The following is a 25,818-nucleotide window of genomic DNA, read 5'->3' as shown; positions in this document are numbered from 1 at the left end:
CTGACTTCAGATACAGCCCTGACACATGCCATTCACTGAAATTCTCAGATGATGTGGTGTATCAGGAACAAGCAGGGGGCTGAATACAGGTGTCAGACATTGTCAACTGGTGTAAACTGAACCATGGTTTTTAAACAACTCCAAATGTTGAAAAGCACGAACCAAGATGTGGATATTGCTCTATTCCCACTCCATAGTTGGCTAATAAAGTAAAAAGCTTACAAGTTACAAATGAGTTTCTGTGGCTATTCAAACAGTGAAAAAAAATTACATAAATTTAAATTTCAGCCACGTACAAGCAAATTTTGTCCCCCTCAAATATAGTTACACATGAAAAATGTGCCGCTTCTGTGCATAAACAAACACATAGAAAACTATAAATAATCATCTGAATATTACATTACAGTACATTAATAAATCTGATATTTGGTCCATCTTAAACCTAGTCAAAGGCTATTCAGTATTCACAATGGGCCAGGAGCTTATAAATACATAAGCATTAACAAGCAGCTGATATTTTTTCACTGAACGTCCATAGCTGAGCAAAAGCAAAACTCTATGCTGGCCCCAAACATCCCAGTAAATGAACCTTGCAAATGGTACTGCAACACTTCCCCTCACTCAATTATTCACAGCATTAGAGCGTGGCTGACTGAGATTGGAGGAAGCAGTCTTAAATGAGCTGAAACAGTATAACCAGAATAATAATGTTTGGCCTCATGTTAAGTCCATAGAGAGCACAGTGTCTGAACAAATATCATCTTAAATTTATTCTAAAATTAAGGGTATTAATACAGAGATTATCTGCTTTTACTTCAGGAACAACCTCTACCCTTCTGGAAAAGCTTTAGATTATATGTCAGAACATTATTCTGAGAGACTGATTATATTTATCCATGGGAATATTTATTAGAAGAATGATGTTTTAGTGATTAGTTTTAAAACAAATGCTGCTTTCTCTCAATTCACAGGTATTTTAGTGAAGTTGCGCCATCACTCCATAGTGCATTTGACACTGGAAGACATCTATACTGCCCATTCATTCATTGTCTGTAACCCTTATCCAGTTCAGGGTTGCAGTGGTTCTGGAGTCTACCCAAGATGGAAACACTTCCTGGAGGGGGTACCAGTCCTTCACAGGGTGAAACACACTCACACATTCACACACACTCTCACCAATGGACACTTTTGAGTGGCCAATCACCTACCAACATGTGTTTTTGGACTGTGGGCCAAAAACAAATTATAAACCATATGAAACCAGAGCACCCAGAGGAAACACAGTTTTATTGCCCAATACATTTAAAATTTTTTAGTGTACTTGTTGTGTACTGTGGCCACCCCCTCAGTGCCAGTTAAACCAAGTGAGCAACTGAAAACACTGCATTTTTCAACTTTCAGTAATGAGCTGTGAGGCATGATCTTGCTGGACCCACACTGAGAGCAGCCAATAAGAAATTAAAGATTTACACACTCAAAGACATTATGTGAATATAGTTTCTCTTTCATTTCCTCCTTACAGTTGTCACAGTCCTCCACACGCAGCACTAAAACAGTGTCAGAAACTACTTTAACAAAATTAAGGCATTGTGTACTATATACACTAACACAGCCTTTATATTTACGATAATGTTTTGGTGATTTAAAACATGTTACTGTCACATGAAATGAGTCTTATTTCGTTTATGGCTCGTGTACAAAAACACTACTTAAAATTGTTCTGGAGACAGTGCTGCCTTTGAAGCAGACAAAATGTAATTGGTTACCAAAAAGGCAGGGATGTACAAGACTGGTTTACTAACTTGACACTGTCACCTAACATAGAAGACTTGTAATAATGCAGATGCTGAAATACCACCATAAACACTAGATTCATAAAGCTTAAAAAATAAAGCTTTCTCTTTTTCTACATACTGTACAGGATTTGTGAAGAGCTATATCCAGGAGTACATTATAAAAAGTCTTGTTTTGCTTGTACATTGACTGCACAATCAACTGGGGTCATAAACAAATAAATTGTAATTTAGTCACCCTCACAAATATTTTGGAGACCAGGTTTTTCGTACTTCATATAAAATTCTATACATCTTCAGATAACATTTTGTTTTAGCACTGAGCAAATCGCTAGCTGCTCTGTACACAGCTTTGGCTGCTCCAATCTTCATACAGGTTTGTGCCCTATTCACTATATACTTCACTTCATAATGAGCAACGTAAGGAATAGAGTAGGGGGCCTCACGTGGTGTATGATGAAAACAGCATAGAGTATGAACTGAAGGCTCTTCAGCTCTCTTTAAGCTTCACTCTAAGCACAAATTTCCAGAGTCTCTTGCAAAAACAAGGTCTCCAAATAAATAGAGACGACATAATGCAGACATAATGAGTTTAATATTTCTTTGATCTACATTTTTGCAGATTCATTCCCACATAAACTTTATATAACTGATATAGAAATACTAAAAACCAAGTTCATGTTTGTTTTATTAACACATTTATTACAAATTTATTTCCCAAGATTTTTGGGAAATAACAGGGCCACTGTTCACTGTGTGAACGTAGTGATATTCCGCAATCTTGAAATCATCCAAACTGAGGCGGGATGGTATGGAACAAAACCTAACGTTGACCAGATTGCGATCATCAGAGGCAGGACTGTATAAAACCTAATGCTGATTGGACTGTGAAACTCAAGCAGGACAAACTGTCTGGCAGATCTGAGTACATATTTAGTTGTGGGTTAATACTTTGGTATAATGTGAGAGAAAAAATTTCCTCTTTTGCCCTTTTGGTGCTCTGTCACCCCACTGCCCTAATGAATGAACAACCTATGGACACACAGTATATGTTGTTTCTGACATTTCCAACAGATGAAAAAAATCATTCGTAGCAGCATGACGTGCGTATACCCATTTTTAAAGATCAGATTTTCACTTAACACTGTAGATTGCTCTATGATGGTCCAAACTGCATTTTGTAAATAAAGTAATTAATAAATGACAACAGAAGTACACTCACTGGCTTGCATTAGCTGTCCCTGGCGTCCAAACACCTGGGAGAAAGTAGCAGGGCTGCAGGTGAGTGTGTCCTCCATGGCCGGTGAAGGTCAGCCTTGTCCTTCACTTCTCAGTGAGCAGAGAATGAGGGTCCGTAAATAAATGTGGTGGGTTTTGGATTGTTTACCACTCTGAAATCAGCCCACCCTCCAGATCACTGCTGCGGCTGAGGCTGGCAGGGAAAAATAACACACAACATCTACTGCTTAGGATCAGCAAAAAACACTTACACACAAAATATAACCAGGCTCTGTGTGTGTGTGTATGTGTGTGTGTGTGTGCGTGTGCGTGTGCAGGTGCGTGACTTTCAGTATAGATGTGAGAATTTGTTTGGGAGGAAAGAAGGGAAAGTGAGAAAAGAAATGATAAGAGTGACAGAAATGGAGAAAAACTTGTGGGCAGAAATGAGATGTAGGAAATAAGGAATAAAGCAAAAAGTGAGAGTGGTGCGAGAGAAGGAAAGTGTAGAAGAGATAGAAAAAAAGAGAGAGCAAGAGAAAGCAAAATAAAAGAAAGAGAGAGAGAGAGGTTAATAATGCTTACGAAAACCTCTTAAAAGTCATATTTCTATTCCATAATTATATTGTTTTGCATTGTTTTGAACTTTTCTGAATAACAAGATTTTAAAAGATGTGAACATAAATGATACTGTGAACAACCTGTTTTAAACCCCTCAGTGTCACAGCTGGACTGAGAATAGTCCATCAACCAAACACATCCAGCCAACAGCGTCCTGTGTCCACTGACATAGGACTGCAAGACGACCAACACACATTGTGCAGCAACAGATGAGCTTCTGCACAGGGTTTAAAAACTCCAGTAGCCCTGCTGTGTCTGATCCCCTCATACCAGCACAATACACATTAACACACCACCACCATGTCAGTATCACTGCAGCACTGAGATCCACCACCCACATCATACCTGCTCTGTGGGGTTCCTGACCACTGAAGAACAGGGGGGAATGAGGATAAGAATGTATGCAAAGGAATAGATAGACTACAGTCTGTAATTGTAGAATTACAAAGTGCTTCTGTGTGGTCATTGGAGCTGATAAAATGGAAACGAGTGTTGATACAAAGTAGGCGCTCCAAATACAGTGATTGTTTAGTGTATGTGGAAATGTTTGTAGAAACCTGTTTTAATTAACAAATGAAACTTAATGAATGTATCTACTTACCCAGAGCTTAATTAATAGCCACAGAAAAACATTAAATGAGACAAGTTAGAGTGTTCTTCGTAATCATATACTTTTCACATGAACTCACTAATTCTCTTGTGGCTGAATGCCATCAAATCCTCACAAATATAATTAACATTTAGTTTAAAGCAGCGGTTCTCAAACTGGGGCCACTAGGGGGGCTGCAGAAAAGCATGAAAAGGTTGTATATCTTTTTTATAATTTTTAGTTATGGCCATAACTAACGTGATCCATGATTTAAAAAAATTATTATTTTTTTTATACAATTCTGCCAGTCAATCACAATTCACTAAGGTCTAAAAGACTTTTCAGAAGAACAGATGCTGTTACTTCAAAGGGTAGAAAAGGGATGAAAAACTACTTAACAATACCTTTCATTTCAGATGAATAATGTTCATTGGCTGTGCAGTGCACAAAGACGCTTACAGGGTTAAAGATATTGAAGCTACAGAATCCAGAACTTATTATGAATAATTAAACAGACTGAAAATATTCACTGAATAATAAGCCTTATGATTAATAAGAGTCTAAAAAGCTGTGTGTGTGTGTGTGTGTGTGTGTGTATGTGTGAGAGGTGATGTTTTTATATCAGAGACAGTGACAGAGTGTTGATGCTGTGTCTTAAATTTGGGTTAGGGTTAATAACTGAAAAATAAGACTGCAGTTCTATATTCAGTTCAGTTCAAATACGTTTGTGTAACATTTTACACATCAGAGGAGTCTGCAAACCCAGGTCCAAATCCAAACGCAGGTCAAACAACTCTTCATGCATGGAATATAATTACATCATGTAAATGTGTCAATATGAGCGAGAGAGAGCGAGAGAGAGAGAGAGAGAGAGAGAGAAAAAGAGAGAGAATGAGAGAGAGAGCGACAAAGGAAGAGAATATGAGAGAGTGAGAGACAGAGAGAGGGACAATATGAGAGAGAGAGATAATATGAGAGATAGAGAGAAATAATATGAGAGAGAAAGACAGACCAATACAGGCACACACACACACCCAACCACACATGTATACACACACACACACAACCACATATGTATACACACACACACACAAAACGTTCCCCTGTTTGTTTCCAGGTTCACATATTCAGTTAATATAGGTTATTATTATTATTATTGTAATTATTATTTATAATTACATTTAATGTTTAACTTGTTCCTTAATTCTTACTGTTCTTTTAGACTGCTGTCTCATCAACATTATTATAATTTATTTTACATTTTTTAATAATTTTTTTAAAACTATCATTAATATCTGATTATGGTCATGCTAATAAAGCTAATTGAATTGAAGTGAAAGAACATGACGAAGAAACATGACGAAGGGAGCAGGACTAATGAAACCTTGTCTGTTCAATTTTAAACATCACTTGCTAAACTAACTGAATAATAATAAATCATATATTTATTTAAAAAAAACCAAATATATTGCAGTTTATTTTACAGTTCAAAGTACTAGATGCATACTCTTCGGGAAAGGTTCTAGGAGGTTCTGACAGTGATGCTGGAACATTTCTGAGGATTTGCCAAGAGTGTGAGTGAGTACTGATGTTGGATAATTCGCTTTAGATGAGAAACACCAATCCAACTCTAGCCGGTGGTTTTGAATTGTGATCCATTACTTTAGACAACTCAGTTCTACCGCTCAATAGCCTAAAGTGGGGGTTTTTTACACCCCTCTAGCTAACAGCAAGAATTGTGCATGGTGATCTTCAGCTCAAGCTGCTTCAGAGCATGCCATGCCATTTCATACTCTATTTTTAAGGAGATCATACAAGCAGTATACGCCTAAGTGAATATTGGTGTTCCCAGTGGGTTGTTTACAAATGTCTATAAAATGCTATAAATGAAAAATAATGCAAAATCAAAAAACACATTTTATAAAATTATCAGTATTTACGAAGCCCCATTGACTGTAAATGGCTATAAATAAACAAAGCGTCCTCATCCGGTATGCTAGGCTTATTCTCCCTCTGCTCACTGCAGTGAAAAGGCATTTGGAGGTTTTTAAACAACGAAGAGAACTCTATATTTGAAAAAGCATTAGCCGAGATGAATATGTCACTCTATTCCTGCTCCATAGGCAGCTAACACGGACATATTTTTGCTGTTTCAAATTACTTAAGGTGAAAATGTCTCCAAACTCGGGAGACAGCTTACTGCATTGCCGAAAATGCTACAAAACTAAACAACTCTGTTTCTGTGAGAATGCAAATTGTAAATAAAAACTCACAGCTGTAGGAGCAGTCTTTTGAACAATTAAATGAAGATGTGTGCTGTATGTTGGAGCTCGAGTCCCTGACCAAAGCCCTCTTCAAACATAGCTTTTAAAGGAACATTAGGTTAGATATGTTTCTTGCTCCTGGGGCTCCCCCTAGTGTAATTTATGTTTACCGCACTGTGCTGCAATCAATAGGGAGAGGCAGGTTTCCTACCCTCTTTCAGCAGTTATGTAGTGCAGTTTCTGCAGTGCTGAATTCAGTGTAACAACAACAGAGTCTCTGTTCTCCCTGTCATTGGTCAGTGGAAGATCACAATGATTTTCAAGTTGACATTTCAATGTAAATGTATTATGGATTGTTCCTCTAAATGCTTTTTAAAATTCTCTTGAACTGCATGTTTACATTAACAAATATATACTGTCTCACTGGACAGTGGTATTTAAACATGTTTACTCTATTTTTATTGTTATTCTTAATTCTTGTTCAGGTTCATGTTATGAAAAATGTTAACTTGCACAGGTTTTTAAAAAGCTAAATCTTTTCTTTCCATATTCCACTGCATTGTTTGGCTCCGCTGCCACTAGGCATTTCTCTGTTGTTATGGAAATCAAGTAAACAATCTGACCAGTGATATTCTCTCCTGATTGGCTTAATGTACTGCAGTGGGAGGGAGCAAAACGCATGTCAGCTGGTTGTGGTTTACCAGAGTGTTTACTTTGTGTCATGTGGCCAGCATTCTAGTTGTCTGACAATATTTTCTGTTTAAAAGATGTGATGTTACGGCAAGCTTTTCCCAATAATCAAGTTTGGTTTTTTTTTCTTGGTACCTGTTTTGAGATATAAATATAGACATCCTCAGCCATTAATATAAGAGGAAAAACTTTAAATATCTATGTTGCTTTATAAGGGAACAATATTCTTCTACAACAAACAGGTTGAAAATAATGTTCCTCAACTAATGTTAGTCATGTATCCATTATCCAAGCTCATTTTGTGTACTTGTATGTCTGTGAATAAATGCTCCTTTTAAACTGGAAAATCTGTACTTTCAGTCAGATATTAGGAAATAAATAAATTGCAATAAATTATGATTTACCCAACTATGATTAACTACAATGTCAGAAAAACTGTCAATGTAGTGGTACCATCAAAAGTACATATGCTATACCTTTAATTAGGAAAGATATTTTTACCTTGTTTTTTTAGAATGGTAGATTAAAAAATGTGTTGATTACATACACCGTATTTCATCTGCAGGACTTTTATTATGTTCTTTTATTTTACACAGTTCTATAATTAAACCTTACAGATATACCCCTCTCTTTCTGGAGAAGAGAAAGTATGAACCTTAAGGAAACAACTGGATTTTAACACCACTGCTGTACCTTTAAAGGTACATTGGATTGTTTGCATCTTTATGGACAATGTTCTACCTCTACTGTACTTTTTCTGATCGTGTACATAAAATAATTTAATATTACATAATAATGGTTTGTATATATATATATATGTGTGTGTGTGTGTGTGTGAAGTGCAGATGGCATTTCCAGATCATGGTAAGAATTAAAAAAGTAAATAAAGGAGATAAAAAGGATGTTCTGGTAGGTGTTAAATCTTCAGTGTTTTGAATGTTTATTTCTTCAATAGCTGTGTATTGCATTAATGCATTTATATGGCGAGAATAAGAGTGTGTGTGTGTGTGTGTGTGTGTGAGAGAGAGAGAGAGAGAGAGAGAGAAACAGTCAAGTAATGAAGACATCAAAAGCGTTTAAGCATCACCACCTCTCTTCTCTGACTTAATATTAATAAGTGATGTGCATATGTGTGTGTGTGTGTGTGTATCAGAACTGATGTAAATAATGTTTACAGGGTGTGTATAGTGAACCTGACCTGTTATATAAGTGTAAATATGTTCTACGTGTAAGTAAACACACTTGTCCAGTGAAGCCTGATTGTGACTGTGTTTATGTCTTGCCTGTTAAAGCTGCTACTGCTCCAGAGCCTCTCTCTCACTCTCTGATTGTCAGCTTGATGTGTGCTTCTTTCTCGCCCTCTCTTTTTCGGCTGGTCTCTCAGCAGTCCAGTCCAGTCCAGATGTCCAGAAGGTTCCTGGAGCTAACACAAGTGCCAAAACGAAAAAAAAAAATAAAATTAAAAACCCAAACTGCAGCCCTCCAGCTGTAGTGAGGGAGAGAAGGCAGTTGCTGCTGTAGAGCTGCTGTGTGCTCTGCTCTAAACCAGTTAGAGTGCCCTCACTCTCACTAACTCACTCACTCTGCCTCACTTCACCCCTCCCTTCCCCACTCGCTCTTTCTCTATTCACCTCAGCAGCAAACAGCATACCCCCTCCATACATTCTCTCTCTCTCTCTCTCCCTCTCTCTCGCTCTCTCATTCATTCCTTCTCCCTTCTCTTTCCTTATCTCCTTTCTGTTGTTCTTTTTTCCCCTTTCCGCCTTTCTTCTCTTCTTGCACTTTTTTCAAGACCCCCTCCATACATTTTCTTGCCTTGCTCTCTTTGTCTCTCTCCCTTTCTCTTTTCTTTCTTCTTCTCCTCTTGTTTTTCTCTCGTTCCCTTTCCTCTCTCTCTCTCTCTCTCTCTCTCTCTCTCTCTCTCTATGATCCATCTCAGGAGCAGAAGCAGGACTGCTGCAGGGAGACAGATTTTTTTTTTTTTTGCAACTCCAGTGCTTCCATTTCTCCCCCACAGAGGGGAAAAAGCTGAGACTGAGGTGGAAGAGGAAAAAAAAGAGCAATGCCAATTTTGTGACTCGCCGGAGGCACCCGACAGGAAAAGGATCAAAAAGTCTGTGTACCCAAAATGAAATTTACTTTAAAATGTTTGAATTGGTCCCTTCAAAAGGGAGCAAAAATGGAGGACAGCATCCAGAGAAAGACACATTATGAAAAAGTAGGGCTCTTTCACACAGACTTTATGTTTGATGTTTAAATAGATATTCTGGCCAATGGTTGATATAGAATAATGAGAACAATAAGGGTCTTTAGGCAAGACTCTTTACATAACAGTCACCTTCCACTGGAACATTAGCATTGAAGTTCACTCTGGGTAAACCTGTTTACCGAATTGTGTGACTGTAAATATTGTAATGTAGTGCCGTTAAAATATACGCATTAATGGATGCTGGACTTAAATATGTTATATTTTTGACTGTAATTAATCATTTACCAGCCCCCTGCATGGTGTATTCCTGCCTTGCGCCCAATGATTCCAGGTAGGCTCTGGACCCACCGCGACCCTGAATTGGATAAGCGGTTACAGATAATGAATGAATGAATAATCATTTACCAAATCTGGCCACCTTTTACCAAAACGTCCTACCATAATTCACACTTTTTTTTACACAGCCAGTGATGTATTAGCAATTTTATTTAGCAAAGTAACATTTTGCTGTTGAGTTTAGAGACACAACTGCTGAAAAATGTGCTACATATAATAACTCTCACTTTTTCGCTTCCCCCTCTCTCTCTCTTTCGCTCCTGTTTAGTCTCCTTTTAAGCATTATTTTCTTTATTAAAACTTCAGTGTCCAATGCTAAATCTCACCCTCAAACTTTCACTTTTAAGGGATTCTAATTCAGAAATCATCAAAACTACATTGAGATATTATAATAAAAGTTTGTTAGGCATATCACGGCACACAATTAACAACCTCCCAAAAATACAAGGATGTCATTTTAACTTTGTTGTTGTGATTTGTAATTGATAGACAATAATAATGTAAATATAATTCCACGGTACTGATCTTACATTAATTATTTATTTTAAATTTAAATGTCCATTATTAAAAGCTTCAGTCTTAAGAGAGACAATGTGATTATTTGTGATTAATAGCATGATATTTTGTTATTTATTAATTTTTTATTTTTTTTTTTTAATGTATTAACTGTAACCGCCCCCCTCCAGGGTGCATTCACGCCTTGCGCCCAATGATTCCAGGTAGGCTCTGGACCCACCGCGACCCTGAACTGGATAAGCATAAGAATATGATCTAGATAACTTGATATTTGATGTTCAGGGTTTGCTGCTTTAGCTTTGTCTAAACAAGTAGGAAAATAATAATAATTTAATCACCCCTTCCTAAATTAAATTGAACTACATAAGCATATATACAGATAATGGTATGTTATAAAGTTTCAGGTGGCATTGTCATAATTAATTTAATGGAAATTATAATGTAGAATTAGAATCATTTTATTGGCCACTGTGCTTGCACAAAGAGGAAATTATTCTCTGCATTTAACACAATCTGTGCAGTGAAACACACATTTACTTACACACACACACACACACACACACACACACACACACACACACACACACACACACACACACACACACACACACACACACACACACACACACACACACTAGTGAACACTAGGGGGGCAGTGAGCACACATTGCCAGAGTAGTGGGCAGCCCTAGCCACGGAGTCCAGGGAACAGTTAGAGGTTAAGTGGCTTGCTCAAGGGCACTTCAGTTATGACCTGCTGGCTCTGGGGATCGAACAGGCAACCTTCTGGTTACAAGTCCAGTTCCCTAATCACCAGTACACAGCTACTTGGAAAATGAAAAGTATGAAGGAATTGTTGAACAGTTTTAGCCATATTGGTCATATATACGCTTGATATTAAATATGGTGACATTGAGCTCATGGAATAAACAGCCCACAATATAAAACCCTCTGAACCTGCACTTATTATCAATCATGAAAGCTTTATAAATATTATCAAGGGAATAATAATAGTTTAAAATATCATGACGTATTCTATAAACAATAAAATATTTCTTACGGTTAATTCCATCATATAATTGCTGCACATTACATTTTTCATTGTAAATGTGCAATTGTAATAGAGTGTAATTGTGCTGTTAATGAATATGACATGAAATTTTCATGTATATAAGTTAGAGTAAAGTGCTATCCTTTGCACTTATGCATTGCATTAATGACAGGTACTGATTTTGAATGTGTAGCTCTGAATCACAAACCAAAAACAATGTGGGGGGAGATTTACACCCTAGTGTCAGATGCTTGGCATTTGGCAGGGTGACTTAAGGCCCATACGCAGCTGCTATAGAGCATTACCCTCCTACAGTTTTTCTCCAATGAATGATTCTTAAACTAATTCAACATTTTAAGGAATATCTACAAGCATTTAGATACTACTGATGCTACTGCTGCTCCTAACACATAAAATAGCATTTAACCATAAGGTTTTCATAAATAAACACACCAAATATGTTCAATCTACATTTATATTATTGTATATTTTTAATGTTTTGTTGGACTGCTGCTTTAAGGTTTGCAGTTGTTAAGTCTGTATTTTTATATATTTTTTCCTTTCCATTTCCAAATTCATTTCCATTTCTTTACATTTTCTAATCATCTCAAATATGTGAAGGCAAATTAATATGCATTCACTTGTTCCTGAGAGCTGCTCCAGGCTTTAAAATGGAGTTCCACTGTGATCTCATGGTGACCTCTGTAAACTCAACTACAATCTACTTCCTCATTAGTCAAATGCCCTCAAAGAAGCCAGTGATCCCTTAGCCCGGCTATTAGCTTCAGCAGCCACTCTCTTGAGGAACCCCATTCCTGCTGAGAAAGAAAACTAATTTTAAAACACTCGAGAAAAAAAAAGGTAAAAAAAATCATGTTTTACTGTCAGAGTCTTGCTTCTTTATTTTTGTACTGGAGCTCGAAGGCTAAAGTAGCTAACAAGGACAATGGATGTTTATACCCCACCAAACTAGCATTGTACAAAAACATCTTATCTATATTCTCACACTATTGCCTCAAACTAAAGTTATTAAAATATTTCAGGTTTTTGACACTGTATGACATACAGTTATCTATAAAAATAAAGAAATTGGTTTGTTTTGATGTTTTTTTTTTTTAAGTTTATGTAGCATACTTTGATACTCATTGTTGATAACTAGCAGAAAACTCAATAAAGCTCTATCTGGAGGGTATTAAATTTTTATTTGGTGCTGGAGTAATTTTCTCTTTTATGGTGGTCCTCTAATTTTTTTTCCATCTTAATCAATCATGTGTGTGTTTTCCCTGATGTCTTCGGAGAGGATTACAGGCTGCATTACCTACAGTTTTTTTTACCGAACTCAGCTGTTGTCAGACAGTTTTAATCCTGTCTGGAATTGTTGCATTTTACCAGGCAGCTTTCACCTTGCATTAGTTACAATAGAAGTTTGGGCACTGCAGTGCACCTTATTTACCTTCTGAACATGCATTTCCATAAATATTTTGAGAGAATATATTCCAAGCAGCAAAACAATACAATGGATGATTTACTGAACCAGTAACTTGGTATAGGTGGTTAAAAGGCATTACCTGGGAGAGTGTTATGACATGAAAGATTACAAATATCCACCTCCCCTTCTAATAGTAGAAAATGTAATGTAACTTTAGGGAACACAACTGGTTGGCACATTTTTAATGGCACATTTACACCTTTAGTGTACCTTTAGCAACCAATAATATACCTCTACTGTTACTTTTTTTCTGAGAGTGTAGAGGTCACATTTGTTTTCATCTGACTCAAAACAGCCGCTCCTAAAATTATGCTGTGATATTTTTAAGAGGTTCAAACGCTCCTTGAATTGGTGGCTGATGAAAGAATCCAGAGAGAGCTGGACACTGCAACAAGGAAGGAACAAACTCGACTGATCTGTCTGAACAGATGACGGAGCATTTTTCAGTCCCAAACAACACGCCAATGCACAATGAGTAAACAACGCTTAACATTACCGCTGCCAATGATATGGTTTCCAAAGCCTGCAGCTCCTGTTAGAGATGGTGTTTTGCGACATCAGCAGGTACATTTTTGGGGGAGCCATAATGGAAAACTGTACTAGGGACCAAATAGAGCGTAGAGCCAAGCCCAGAATGTACGATGCAATGTACCAGTGCACATTAATTTTAAAATCAACATTACTATTGTCAGTGAATTTCACCCCTATGCATCTGTCTTACTTATTTTATTATTGTTGTTATTATTATTATTATTATTATTAATAACTTATTTGACCCAAATTGCTCCTCAATTTATCACCAATCCCATCTGTTAGCTAGGACTCCTCCAATCATGCACACTGCAGTCAATGGGGAAGAGTGAGGATACACCCACCATGCTTCCTCCAAGCTTTGTAAAGCCAACTACAATTTTTAAATATTTTTTTTCTTTCCAAATTGCTGCTAACATAATGGCTGTGGACAGCATGTTGCTCAACTGGACACCTAGGCCTGGATGGCTGAGTCATAACATTTACCCAGAGCAAAACTGTGAAGTCTCAGTTGATGACAGAGCTGACTGCATCACTCAAGTTCCTATATCCTGTCTTTAAAGCTCCTGACATTGCCTCCTCATCACTGCTGCCTTATGTAGATGAATAATAATATGATGCAGGATACTCCAAACCATCAGGCAAAACCTGTATGATCACTTACTGCTCTGATTCGACAGAAAATACACCCAATGCAATAAATAATCCATCTTTGATAATAAATGGGATAAACCTTTGTTTTATGTGGGTGCTTTTGTTCGGAGTAGTTGACTTTTATGGTGCATTCTAGGCACTGTTCTGTGAGATCATTGACTTTCCTGCTTATGTTGATAGTACAGTGATAATGTGCTCTCTCTCTCTCTAATTACCACACTGACATGGCTTAATGTGTGAACTAAAAAATGACGATTGAAACAAGCTCTAGCTTTAAGAACTACGCTATCCTCCTATACTACGCTATGTTTTGAACATTTGAAACCTCAGTATTTTCCCTTGAACATATACAAGCAAAAATAAGATGGGCAACTTCAGTGACAGCAGGATGAGAATCACCTGTAGGGGTCTCAGTTCACACCAGGCAGCTGGCAATAGTGAGGTAAGAGAGGTTAGAGGGTGATTCAACATTATTTCTTCCCTTTCTCCTGTTTCACTCTGTCTCTGTATCAGCAAAAGTGTCTGACACATGGCGAGCGGTGACATGAACTTCACAGTTTTCCTCTGACAGGCTCGTGCGGCTGGAGCCCAGTGGAATTAATTCCCCCTCTGTAACTGAGAGTTCACTTGAATCAAATTCTCTTTGAACATGAGGCTCAGAGACACGCAGATAGTAGGCTGTCATCTGTGCTGGAAGAGCAGCTCCGCCCCTGCAGTTCCAGGAGTCCTCTCCTATCCTCTATTCAGCACAAGAGCAATTCAGGCCTTCAACATCTTCATGCTCCTTTTTATCGTGCATGAGGCACTGACACAGTTCAGTACCGTGTTATACTGTATAATGCATAAGCAGTCAATTAGAATAGGCCACAGGGACTGAGGTATTATCATACAACAAAAACAACATATAATACATAATCACTGGAATGCAGAGGAGACTAGTTTGCCAGAATATTTCTAGAAAACTAGAAAGCAGCAGTAATTATTTAAAGAAAGAAAGAAAGAAAGAAAGAAAGAAAGAAGCCGCATGTGGCAATAATCGGTGCCCAAGTATTTTTATAAACAGGCCCACAATTTTGAATTACTGTAAGAAAACCATTAGTTCCAGCTAGGGCTGGCCGATATGGCCTTACAATTATATCATGTTTTAGCGTACTGAAAAATATTTTTATTAATATATATAATATAATGAATATAATATTTTAATACTATATTAATATTAATTTAATTATCATATATTTAATTATGTGCATATATTCTCTGTTCATACAAACAAAACAACTGCAGCACTGTATTTAAAGCATATACAAGTGACGATCCTTTAAACCAGAAAACTCAAGATTATGAAAGATTATGTTCATAAAAGATGACATTTTAACAGTGAATTTTTTTTTAAATATTATGTAAAATTAAGTTCACAATTTTAATCAAAAAGCACTTTTTATAAAATTCAGTCCACACCTACAGCCAATACAAACTATGGCTTGACCACCATTCAGTATTCTGCCAATTACTGCAAGAAAATGTCATCTGAACGGCAGTAACAGACCTGTGCACCACAGCCAGTGATTTTGTTTTATCCATCCATCATCCACCGCTTATCCGGGTCCGGGTCGCGGGGGAAGCAGTCGGAGCAAAGAAACCCAGACCTCCCTCTCCCCAGCCACCGACTCCAGCTCCTCCGGGTGTATACCGAGGCGTTCCCAGGCCAGTCGAGACATATAGTCTCTCCAGCGTGTTCTTGGTCTGCCCCGGGGCCTCCTCCCCGTTGGACATGCCCGTAACACCTCGCCAGGAAGGCGTCCAGGAGGCATCCGAACCAGATGCCCGAACCACCTCAACTGGCTCCTCTCGACGTGGAGGGGCAGCGGCTCCACTCCGAGTCTCTCCCGGATGTCCGAGCTCCTAACCCTATCTCTAAGGGAGAGTCCAGACATCCTGCGGAGAAAACTCATTTCAGCCGCTTGTACCCGCGATCTCGTTCTTTCGGTCACTACCCAAAGCTCGTGATCATAGGTGAGGGTTGGGACGTAGATTGAACGGTAAATCGAGAGCTTTGCTTTTCTGCTCAGCTCTCTCTTCACCACAACGGACCGGTACAGAGCCCGCATTACTGCTGACGCTGCACCGATCCGCCTGTCAATCTCACGCTCCATCTTTCCCTCACTCGTGAACAAGACCCCGAGGTATTTAAACTCCTCCACTTGAGGCAGGATCTCACTTCCAACCTGAAGAGAGCACTCCACCCTTTTCCGACTGAGTGCCATGGACTCGGACTTGGAGGTGCTGATCCTCATCCCTACCGCTTCACACTCGGCTGCAGACTGGCCCAGCAAGAGCTGGAGGTCCCGGCCCGATGAAGCCAACAAGACCACATCATCTGCAAAAAGCAGACATGGGATCCTGAGACCACCAAACCGGACACCCTCCGCCACTTGGCTACACCGAGAAATTCTGTCCATAAAAATTGTGAACAGAACCGGTGACAACGGGCAGCCCTGACGGAGTCCAACTCCGACTGGAAACCAGTAGGACTTACTGCCAGCCATACGAACCAGACTCCTGCTCTGTTTGTACAGGGACTGGATAGCTCGTAACAAAGAGCCCAGTACCCCATACTCCCTGAGCACCCCCCACAGAATACCCCGAGGGACACGGTCGAATGCCTTCTCCAGATCCACAAAACACATGTAGACTGGTTGAGCAAACTCCCATGCACCCTCCAGGATCCTAGCGAGGGTAAAGAGCTGGTCCTGTGTTCCACGACCAGGGCAGAATCCGCATTGTTCCTCCTGGATCCGAGGTTCAACTATCAGTCGGACTCTCTTCTCCAGTACCCCCGCATAGACCTTACCGGGGAGGCTGAGGAGTGTGATCCCCCTATAGTTGGAACACACCCTCCGATCCCCCTTTTTAAAAAGGGGAACCACCACCCCAGTCTGCCAGTCCAGAGGTACTGCCCCCGATGTCCACGCGATGTTGCAAAGACGTGTCAACCAGGACAGCCCCACAACATCCAGAGCCTTGAGGAACCCGGGGTGAACCTCATCCACCCCCGGGGCCCTACCGCCAAGGAGTTTCCCTACCACCTTGGCCACTTCAGCCCCAGTGATAGACGAGCCACCCCGACAGGCACCGACAACCTTGCAGCCACAGCTCCGTTCAGCCGCCTCAACAATGGAGGTCCGGAACATGGCCCACTCGGACTCAATGTCACCAGCCTCCCCCGGGATGCAGTCGAAGCTCTGCCGGATGTGGGAGTTGAAGATATTTCTGACAGGTTCCACTGCCAAGCGTTTCCAGCAAACCTTCAGCACACGTTTGGGCCTGCCAGGTCTGTCCGGCATCCTCCCCCGCCATCTGATCCAACTCACCACAAGGTGGTGATCAGTTGACAGCTCAGCGCCTCTCTTCACCCGAGTGTCCAGAACATATGGCCGCAGGTCAGATGATACGACTATAAAGTCGATCATCGAAATGCGGCCTAGGGTGTCCTGATGCCAGGTGTACTTGTGGACACCCTTGTGTTCGAACATGGTGTTCGTAATGGACAAACTGTGACGAGCACAGAAATCCAATAACTGAACACCACTCGGGTTCAGATCAGCGGGGCCGTTCCTCCCAATCACGCCCCTCCAGGTCTCACTGTCATTACCCACGTGAGCGTTGAAGTCCCCCAGCAGAACAATGGAGTCCCCAGAATGAGTGTTCTCCAGCACTCCCTCTAGGGTCCCCAAGAAGGCATGGTACTCTGAACTGCTGTTCGGTGCATAAGCACAAACAACAGTCAGAGCCCTTTCCCCAACCCGAAGGCGCAGGGAAATTACCCTCTCGTCCACTGGGGTAAACCCCAACGTACAGGCGCTAAAACGGGGGGCTATGAGTAAGCCCACACCTGCCTTACGCCTCTCACCCTGGGCAACTCCAGAGTGAAAGAGCATCCAGCCCCTCTCAAGGAGATTGGTTCCAGAGCCCATACTGTGTGTCGAGGTGAGCCCAACTATATCTAGCCGGTACCTCTCAACCTTGCGCACCAGCTCAGGCTCTTTTCCCACCAGAGAGGTTACGTTCCATGTTCCAAAAGCCAGTTTCAGTAACCGAGGATCAGAACGCCAGGGCCCCCGACCCCGACCGCCACACGATCCACAATGCACCAGACCCGGATTACTACCTCTCCCACAGGTGGTGGGCCCATGGGAGAGTGGACCCATGTATCTCCTTCGGGCTAAGCCCGGCCGGACCCCATAGGTGAAAGTCCGGCCACCAGGCGCTCGCCAAGGAGCCCCTCCCCCAGGCCTGGCTCCAGGGTGAGGCCCCGGTAACCCTGCTCCGGGCAAGGGAGGCTGTGTCCATGTTATTAACATTTTCATCCGTGTCTTTATGGATCACTCTTTGTCTGGCCCATCACCTAGGACCAATTTGCCTTGGGAGACCCTACCAGGGGCTATGGCCCCGACAACATAGCTCCTAGGCTCACGCAGGCACGCAAACCCCTCCACCACGTTAAGGTGGTGATCCAAGGAGGAGGATTTTGTTTTATATTCATTGAATAGGCAGCATGTGAGGTCACCAGCTGAAGTAAATATTTCTTAGCCTATCACTCAAAAATAAATAAGCACAAATATTTTTTTTAACGGCACAAACCAGCACAAACGCAGCACTAGCGAATAACGAATGAGACAAGGTTGGAGCGATTTGGACGTTGATGATGGAATGAAGGGCTGAGTGACGTCACTCATTGTAAATTTAGCTAAATAACTCAAGAATGAAAATGGCACGAACGTTTCTTTCAACGGCACAAACCAGCACAAACGAGGCACTAACGAATCAGACCACTTTGGAGCGATTTGGATGTTGATGGGGGGCTGAGTGACGTCACTCGTTGAAATTTTATGGCTGAATAACTCAAGAAGGAAAATGGTACTAGCGTTTATTTTAACGGCACAAACGAGGCACGAACGAATGGGACCACTTTGGCGCGATTTGGCCACTAATGAGGGGCTGCCTTATGTAACAGGTAATAAGATATAATGTCTAATTCTTCAAAAACCGTACCAGCACAAACGCAGCACTAACGAAAAGACACGTTTTTATTCCGTTTCTCATCATATGAGGGGCCAGCTTCACGGAGGTTCTCCACCTGCACAAACACATTTCCACGACTTAGATTCACAACTGGACGGCAAGGGGACGTGATTAAGGTTGCCACCCGTCCCGTATTTGGGAAATAAACATTTTTCTGTTTGGAACTGATACGGGACACATTTTATTCCATATGTTTAAGGTGAGACTTTACATATGTTTAAGGTGAGAACTTACAGCTCTGCTATTTCTTTTGTTCTCTGGTTGCACCCTTCTTTTTTTCTTTACCTGCAGTACTATTTCTTAATTGCGCCTTTTCGTATGTAAATTTTAATCTTTTGTATATTCATGTTCTTCAATAAAGTTAAATTTAAAAAAAAAAAAAAAACAGGTAGTGTCGCAGACAACACAGCTCCAGGGACCTGGAGGTTGTGGGTTCAGTCCCTCCAATGTCTGTGAGGAGTTTGGCGTGTACTCCCCGTGTCCACGTAGGTTTCCTCCCACAATCCAAAAAAAAAATACATGTTGGTCAATGTCAGTAGGTGTGTGTGTGTTGCCCTGTGAAGGACTGGCGCCCCCCTCCAGGGTATATTTTTGCCTTGCGCCCAATGATTCCAGTTAGGCTCTGGACCCACGGCGACCCTGAACTGGATAAGCGGTTACAGATAATGAATGAATAATGTTAGCACCGTGTCCTGGAGAAACTACAGGTCATTCTCATATCTGTGATGAAAACCTGACGGACTTTTACCAACAAAATAATAATTTAATTGATAAAAATCACATTAGATCATTTCAAATAGATTTAAAATTCTCACATTCATTCATTAAAATTCAGTAAGGTGGCAACAGTAGGTGTGAGGGGAGTGCAAGGCACCCAAGCAGGAGATGCTGCGTAAAACAGAGAGAGCTCCAGATTTTGAAAAGCATGAACCAAGATGAGGATGCTGTTCCTGCTTCATAATTGGGAAACCCTGACTTCTTTTGCTATTTCGGATCACTTAATGTGGAAATGTCTCCACACTTGTGAATTGTAATTAGGCCGTAGCATCTTACACACACACACATGAAGGCTAGGGGAGTGAACTGTGTCTTCAGATTTTACACTTCAAGGAAGGATTTTAGGGCTCATGTCAAGAACTGACATTCACAACTCTTCCATTTAGAACATATTAAACTATACCTTAATAAGCTAAACATTGGACCAATACAGTCCCAATTATATATTGAAACAGTACACTTACAATACTACACTGATACAAGTATATTTACTACATAAGGTATACTTAAGCATACCTAATAAAGTGAATACAAGCTAACACATGCTTTCTCTGAGATCTATGAAATGCCAGCCCCTACTTGTTTTCATACTTCCACTAATGTAATTTTAACTCAATATGCTTGGAAGAGAACGTCCACTGCCCAGTTATGCCACATTAAACAGACACCTGCACGGGTTGGTATCACATTTAGGGATGGGAAAGAGGAGGCTTACCCAGAAAGAGCAGATATTTTAAATATGACTCATGAAGAAGTTTAATCCTGTAAATAACTTTATAATATATATTATTAAGGACATCGATTGATATACAAGACAAACGCTGTAACCACAATGACAGTATGTACAAAGTCTGGACTTGCAAGAGTATCAAGGAATGTTTCAAGCCAAGTGTTGAAGTAATGTGCAAATGTAAGCAAATCTTTGCTCTGCTGTTATGTCCAGGCTTATTTAGCGCCCTGACAAAGTCTATGGCAGAGCATTTTTATTAATAGTCACAGAGCACCTTGTGCTGCAATCAGGATTAAGTGTGGTGATATTTCATCCTGACAGTCTGGGCATGGAACACACACACAAACACAGACACACCCACATCTCAGAGGATCTATAAAATCCACATAGAAAGTATAAACAACACTGCTGTGGCAGGGAGATACACAAGGTTAGTTCTCTCTGTTGACAGATCAGCTCACAGTATTGATCTAAAACCCATAATCAGAATTAAGTTCATTTAAGCTTTTAGAGGATATCCCAAATCACATTTTAAAGGCCAATGCTAGGTGATGTATTCCTCTCTACTCCACAAACAGCTTCGGACATGGTGATTTTAGTATGTATACTTTCAGTTTACAACTTTTATGTAATTATCATTGATATACTAAACACAGTTATACGTATACTGTATATACGCCAACAATTACACAGAAAATCTAAGTACATTTGGAGACTATTCATTTATTCATTCATTATCTGTAACCGCTTATCCAGTTCAGGGTCACGGTGGGTCCAGAGCCTACCTGGAATCATTGGACGCAAGGCAGGAATACACCCTGGAGGGGGCATATTTGGAGACTACTCATACATAAACTATTGCTCAAGCTACACTTAAAGAATGTATAGATAAAAATACATCAGGTTCAAATATGTCTGGCTTTAAGTTTGGGGTGAAACAGCTGAGAGTAAATATTACATGCGTGGAACTAGGTGGATAATGTTTGGAGACAATTCCACATTAAATGATACAAAACATAACACATTTCCACCTTAAGTGATCCAAAAAATATGTCAAATGTCCAACTAAACAGCTCCAGTTACAAATGAGTGTCTGTGGGAATTCAAAATAAAATAAAAACTTACAAATTACACTTCAGCCACGTAAAAACAACAGTCATTCTTTTTACCATTAACATACCATTCCAGAGAGAGAGAGAGAGAGAGAAAGAAAGAAAGAAAGAAAGAAAGAAAGAAAGAAAATGCCACAGCTTTTATCTCACACTCACAAAAACACCAGCACCAGCAAAGACGTCAGCAGGAATCAGGCTGAGGGTCTGCAGCTCCAAATCAGCTCTGGAACTCCACAGAAGATTCTGACATTATTATATAGCACAACTTTGCTGCACTTCTGTCTGAAGACAGGAGAGAAGCAGCCCTAAAGTGACTGTGATGGATTGTAAAGTACAGAGGATGAGACAGTGCTGTGGAGCAAAGCCCTGCAAACACACAACCTTTCAGCAGCTTCACAAACTGCCAGCGCCAAGCTTTTCTAGGAACTGCTGAATTTATTTCATATTTAAAGAGTCTCTTCAAGTTTCTTGCTTTTCTTTTTATTTATTTATTAATTTTACAAATATGATTTTCACATATGAACTAAGACATTAAAACCATTTGCAGATAAAAACAATAACATTGATTAACTCTTAGCACTAACAAGACCACAGAAGGTAAACAGTTTGTTTTTCTTTTGATTCCATTAGAGCATCTAGTCGTCTGGAGGGCATTAAACTAGATACTGAAATGTTGTTGAGAGTATTTTATGGCACTGAGCTATGAGAACATTACTATGGTATAGTAATATTGTTGAATGATTAGCTCTGGATATAAAAATGGCACTACAGTTCATCCAAACATATTGGATGAAGCTCCATCACACCAGATAACACAGTACCAAAGCTTCACAAAACAATGTTTGGGGGATTTATAGTCCTCGAGCTGATATTTGGCTTTGAGATTTGTGATACTAATGTGCAGCTACTGCAGAGCTTCAGAGGAGATTTAAGATTTGTAGACATAGTTTGACACCTCTGTCCACATAAGATGCACCTTAAAGCAATCAAATTCAGAAATAAATGGTATCACAAATGTTTGAAATTAAAGCAATGGTTTCCCAGACAGGGAGTAAAGGCAACAGAAAATTTGCTCTCACACAGGCTCGGTTCTAGATTGCTTTCTTGTGGGCGGGGGCAGTAAAACATAGTGGGTGGGTAAGTCTTTATTAACATTTAGAAAGCTAGAACTGTATTCTGAGTTTGATTTGAAAGGGGATGCCAGTCAATTTAGGCACTGCATACTTCGAAGGACACATTTATAAGGTGACTACATCATAGGAGTGCTATTATGCTATCCCATTCCCAAAACTCCTTCAAATGAGGCAGGCAAGTGCATTCAGAATAGGTTAAATTTAAGCACAATACATCAACTTTAATATTAGGAATACTTCTTTAGAATGTTTGTATCAAGCGTTATCAATACTATACTATACTACTGTTCACTGAGGATATCTCAGATACAAATGCAAGACCACAGATTAGTTACAGATGAGTGTGTATTTATTGACAGAATGATATGACCCTCTGTTGTTTGTATCTCAGTACAAAATCCATTCAAACCTTGCAAATAGTTTTTACATGATGTCACAACAAGCAATAAAAACAATGTGCAGAAACAACTGCAATAGAAACAGTTCCCATTTTTTCCATTTAAATTGTCTCTCTCATGTACGTGTATAAGAAAGTTTGATCAAATCTTCACTACACAGGAAGACAAGCTTCATGTGTGCATGTGTTTCGAGTGTCTCTTTCTCTCTCTGCTGCACTAATTGGAAGCGTGCATTGACGTCACCCACACAGCTTACTTGGAGTTGTAGTTCTCAGCTCAGATTCTTGGATCTGGAGAGTCTGTTAGTAATGCTGTACTTCAAGCATATTCAACTTGAAATTAACAATGAATCAATACATTAAAGTATTTAAGCTTTATAATAGTATATTAGTGCTCTTAGCCACAATGCTAATCTGGGCAAAGAACTTATAGGCCTGCTAACAACATGCTAACAACTGAACCAAATGTTTTTTTCAATATATACAGGGGCTGGTCATAAAATTAAAATATCACCAAAAGTTGATTTTTCAGTAATTCCATTCAAAAAGTGAAACTTGTATATTATACTCATTAATTACACACAAACTGATGTATTTCAAGGGTTTATTTCTTTAAATTTGATGATTAAAACTGACAACTAATGAAAATTCAGTATCTCAGAAAATTTGAATATTACTTAAGACCAATACAAAAAAAGGATTTTTAGAAATGCTGGCAACTGAAAAGTATGAACATGAACATATGAGCATATACAGCATTCAATACTTAGTTGGAGCTCATTTTGCCTGAATTGCCTTCAGCTCTTCTGCACTGTTGAGTATGCCATATTGCATCTTCCTCTTCACAAAACCCCATAGATTCTCTGTGGGGTTAAGGTCAAGCGAGTTTGCTGGCCAATTAAAAACAGGGATACCATAGTCTTTAAACCAGGTACTGGTAGCTTTGGCACTGTGTGCAGTTTCCAAGTCCTGTTGGAAAATGAAATCTGCATCTCCATAAAGTTGGTCAGCAGCAGGAAGCCTGAAGTACTCTAAAACTTCCTGGTAGATGGCTGTGTTGACCTTGGACCTCAGAAAACACAGTGGACCAACACCAGCAGATGACGTGGCACCCCAAACCATCACTGACTGTGAAAACTTTACACTGTGGATTGTAAAAGCAACATGGAGTATGTGCCTCTCCTCTTTTCCTCCAGACTCTGGGACCTTGATTTCCAAAGGAAATACTTTCATCAGAGAACATAACTTTAGACCACTGAGCAGCAATCCAGTCCTTTTTGGAAGTGAGACACATCTGACGCTGTCTCTTATTCAAGAGTGGCTTGACACAAGGAATGCGACGCTGAATTTCTTGATTACGTCAGTGTGTGGTGGTTCTTGAAGCACTGACTCCAGATGCAGTCCAGTCTTGTGAATCTCACCCACATTTCTGAATTGGTTTTGTTTCACAATCCTATGCAGGGTGCGGTTTTCCTTCCCTTCACCTCACTATTAATGAGCTTGGACACAGTTCTGTGAACACACAGCCTCTTTAGCAATGACCTTTTGTGTCTTGCCGTGCTTGTGTAAGGTGTCAATGGTCGTCTTTTGGTCTTCCCTATGATGGTGTAGCCTACAGAACTAGAGTGAGAGACCATGTAAAAGCCTTTGAAGGTGTTTTGAGTTAATTATCTGATTACAGTGTAGCACCAGGTGTCTTTAATATTGAACATTTTCACAATATTCTAATTTTCTGATATACTGAATTTGGGGTTTTCATTAACTGTCCATTATAATCATCAAATTAAAAGAAATTAACACTTGAAATATATCAGTCTGTGTGTAATGAATGAGTATAATATACAAGTTTCACTTTTAATAGAATTACTGAAATAAATCAACTTTTTCATGATATTCCAATTTTATGACCAGCACCTGTACCTACATTTCCACATAATTTTTTCTTTAACTAGCACTATCTAAACTCACCAGAGATTTCCCCCCACAAAAATATTTTCTAAACAGAAAGGATCCTAAAAAGCAGAGACTTAACACAAGCCCCTGAGACAGCAAACAGTGAAAGGGAGAGAGGGATAAAACGGGCTACATGGGCTTTAGAGACAGACTCAGGAACAGAGTGCTTAATTGAACAGATTTCTCATCGTTATATGTTTATTAAATATAAAAAGTATATGCATAATGTAAAAAATTCTTCAATTACAGTGTGAACTAACAGAGTAGCTGGCACTAGAAACCAGTAAAATATTAAACAAAATATCAAGCAAAATGTCTCCAAAATTTAAGCCAACTCAAGCAGGTTTGAGCTTAAACTCAGAATATCATCCTATTCTATCACTATTTCTCCTGTTCACTGTGACAGTCTCTCTGCTCTACTGAGCTACATGTGTCGATTGTCTATATCTCAAAGAACCAATCAGAAATAAGCAAAGGGAAAAAACAGTTTTTGGCGGGTTTAGCTGGATTTGTTTTTGGGTTGGCAGCTTTAGCTTTAGCTTGTTCAGAGTTTAAGTGTAACTTTCCTGTAAGTTTTTATTCACTGTTTGAATTCCCACAGAAACCTTTGTAACTCGAGCTGTTTAGTTTTGTAGCACTTTCGCTTTGTGTTTACTTTCATGCAGTCAGCAGTG

General features: G+C 39.6%; 1 protein-coding gene across 1 annotated transcript in view; it reads right to left on the bottom strand.

The window, feature by feature from the left end:
• kaznb (kazrin, periplakin interacting protein b) overlaps window positions 1-25,818 on the bottom strand; it is a 464,418-nt gene that overhangs the window by 433,459 nt on the left and 5,141 nt on the right. Inside the window, exons 3-4 of the mRNA XM_066671962.1 lie at window positions 8,459-8,598; window positions 3,016-3,225 (exon numbers count right to left, since the gene is read on the bottom strand). Of these exons, the coding sequence (XP_066528059.1) occupies window positions 3,016-3,091 (76 nt within the window). The 5' untranslated portion in view covers window positions 3,092-3,225; window positions 8,459-8,598. The remainder of the gene's footprint in view (window positions 1-3,015; window positions 3,226-8,458; window positions 8,599-25,818) is intronic.

Source organism: Hoplias malabaricus, chromosome 5, assembly GCF_029633855.1.
Source record: "Hoplias malabaricus isolate fHopMal1 chromosome 5, fHopMal1.hap1, whole genome shotgun sequence".
Classification (NCBI taxonomy): domain Eukaryota; kingdom Metazoa; phylum Chordata; class Actinopteri; order Characiformes; family Erythrinidae; genus Hoplias; species Hoplias malabaricus.
The sequence above is the reverse complement of the archived record's forward strand: the minus strand, read 5'-3'. Positions and strand labels throughout refer to the sequence as shown.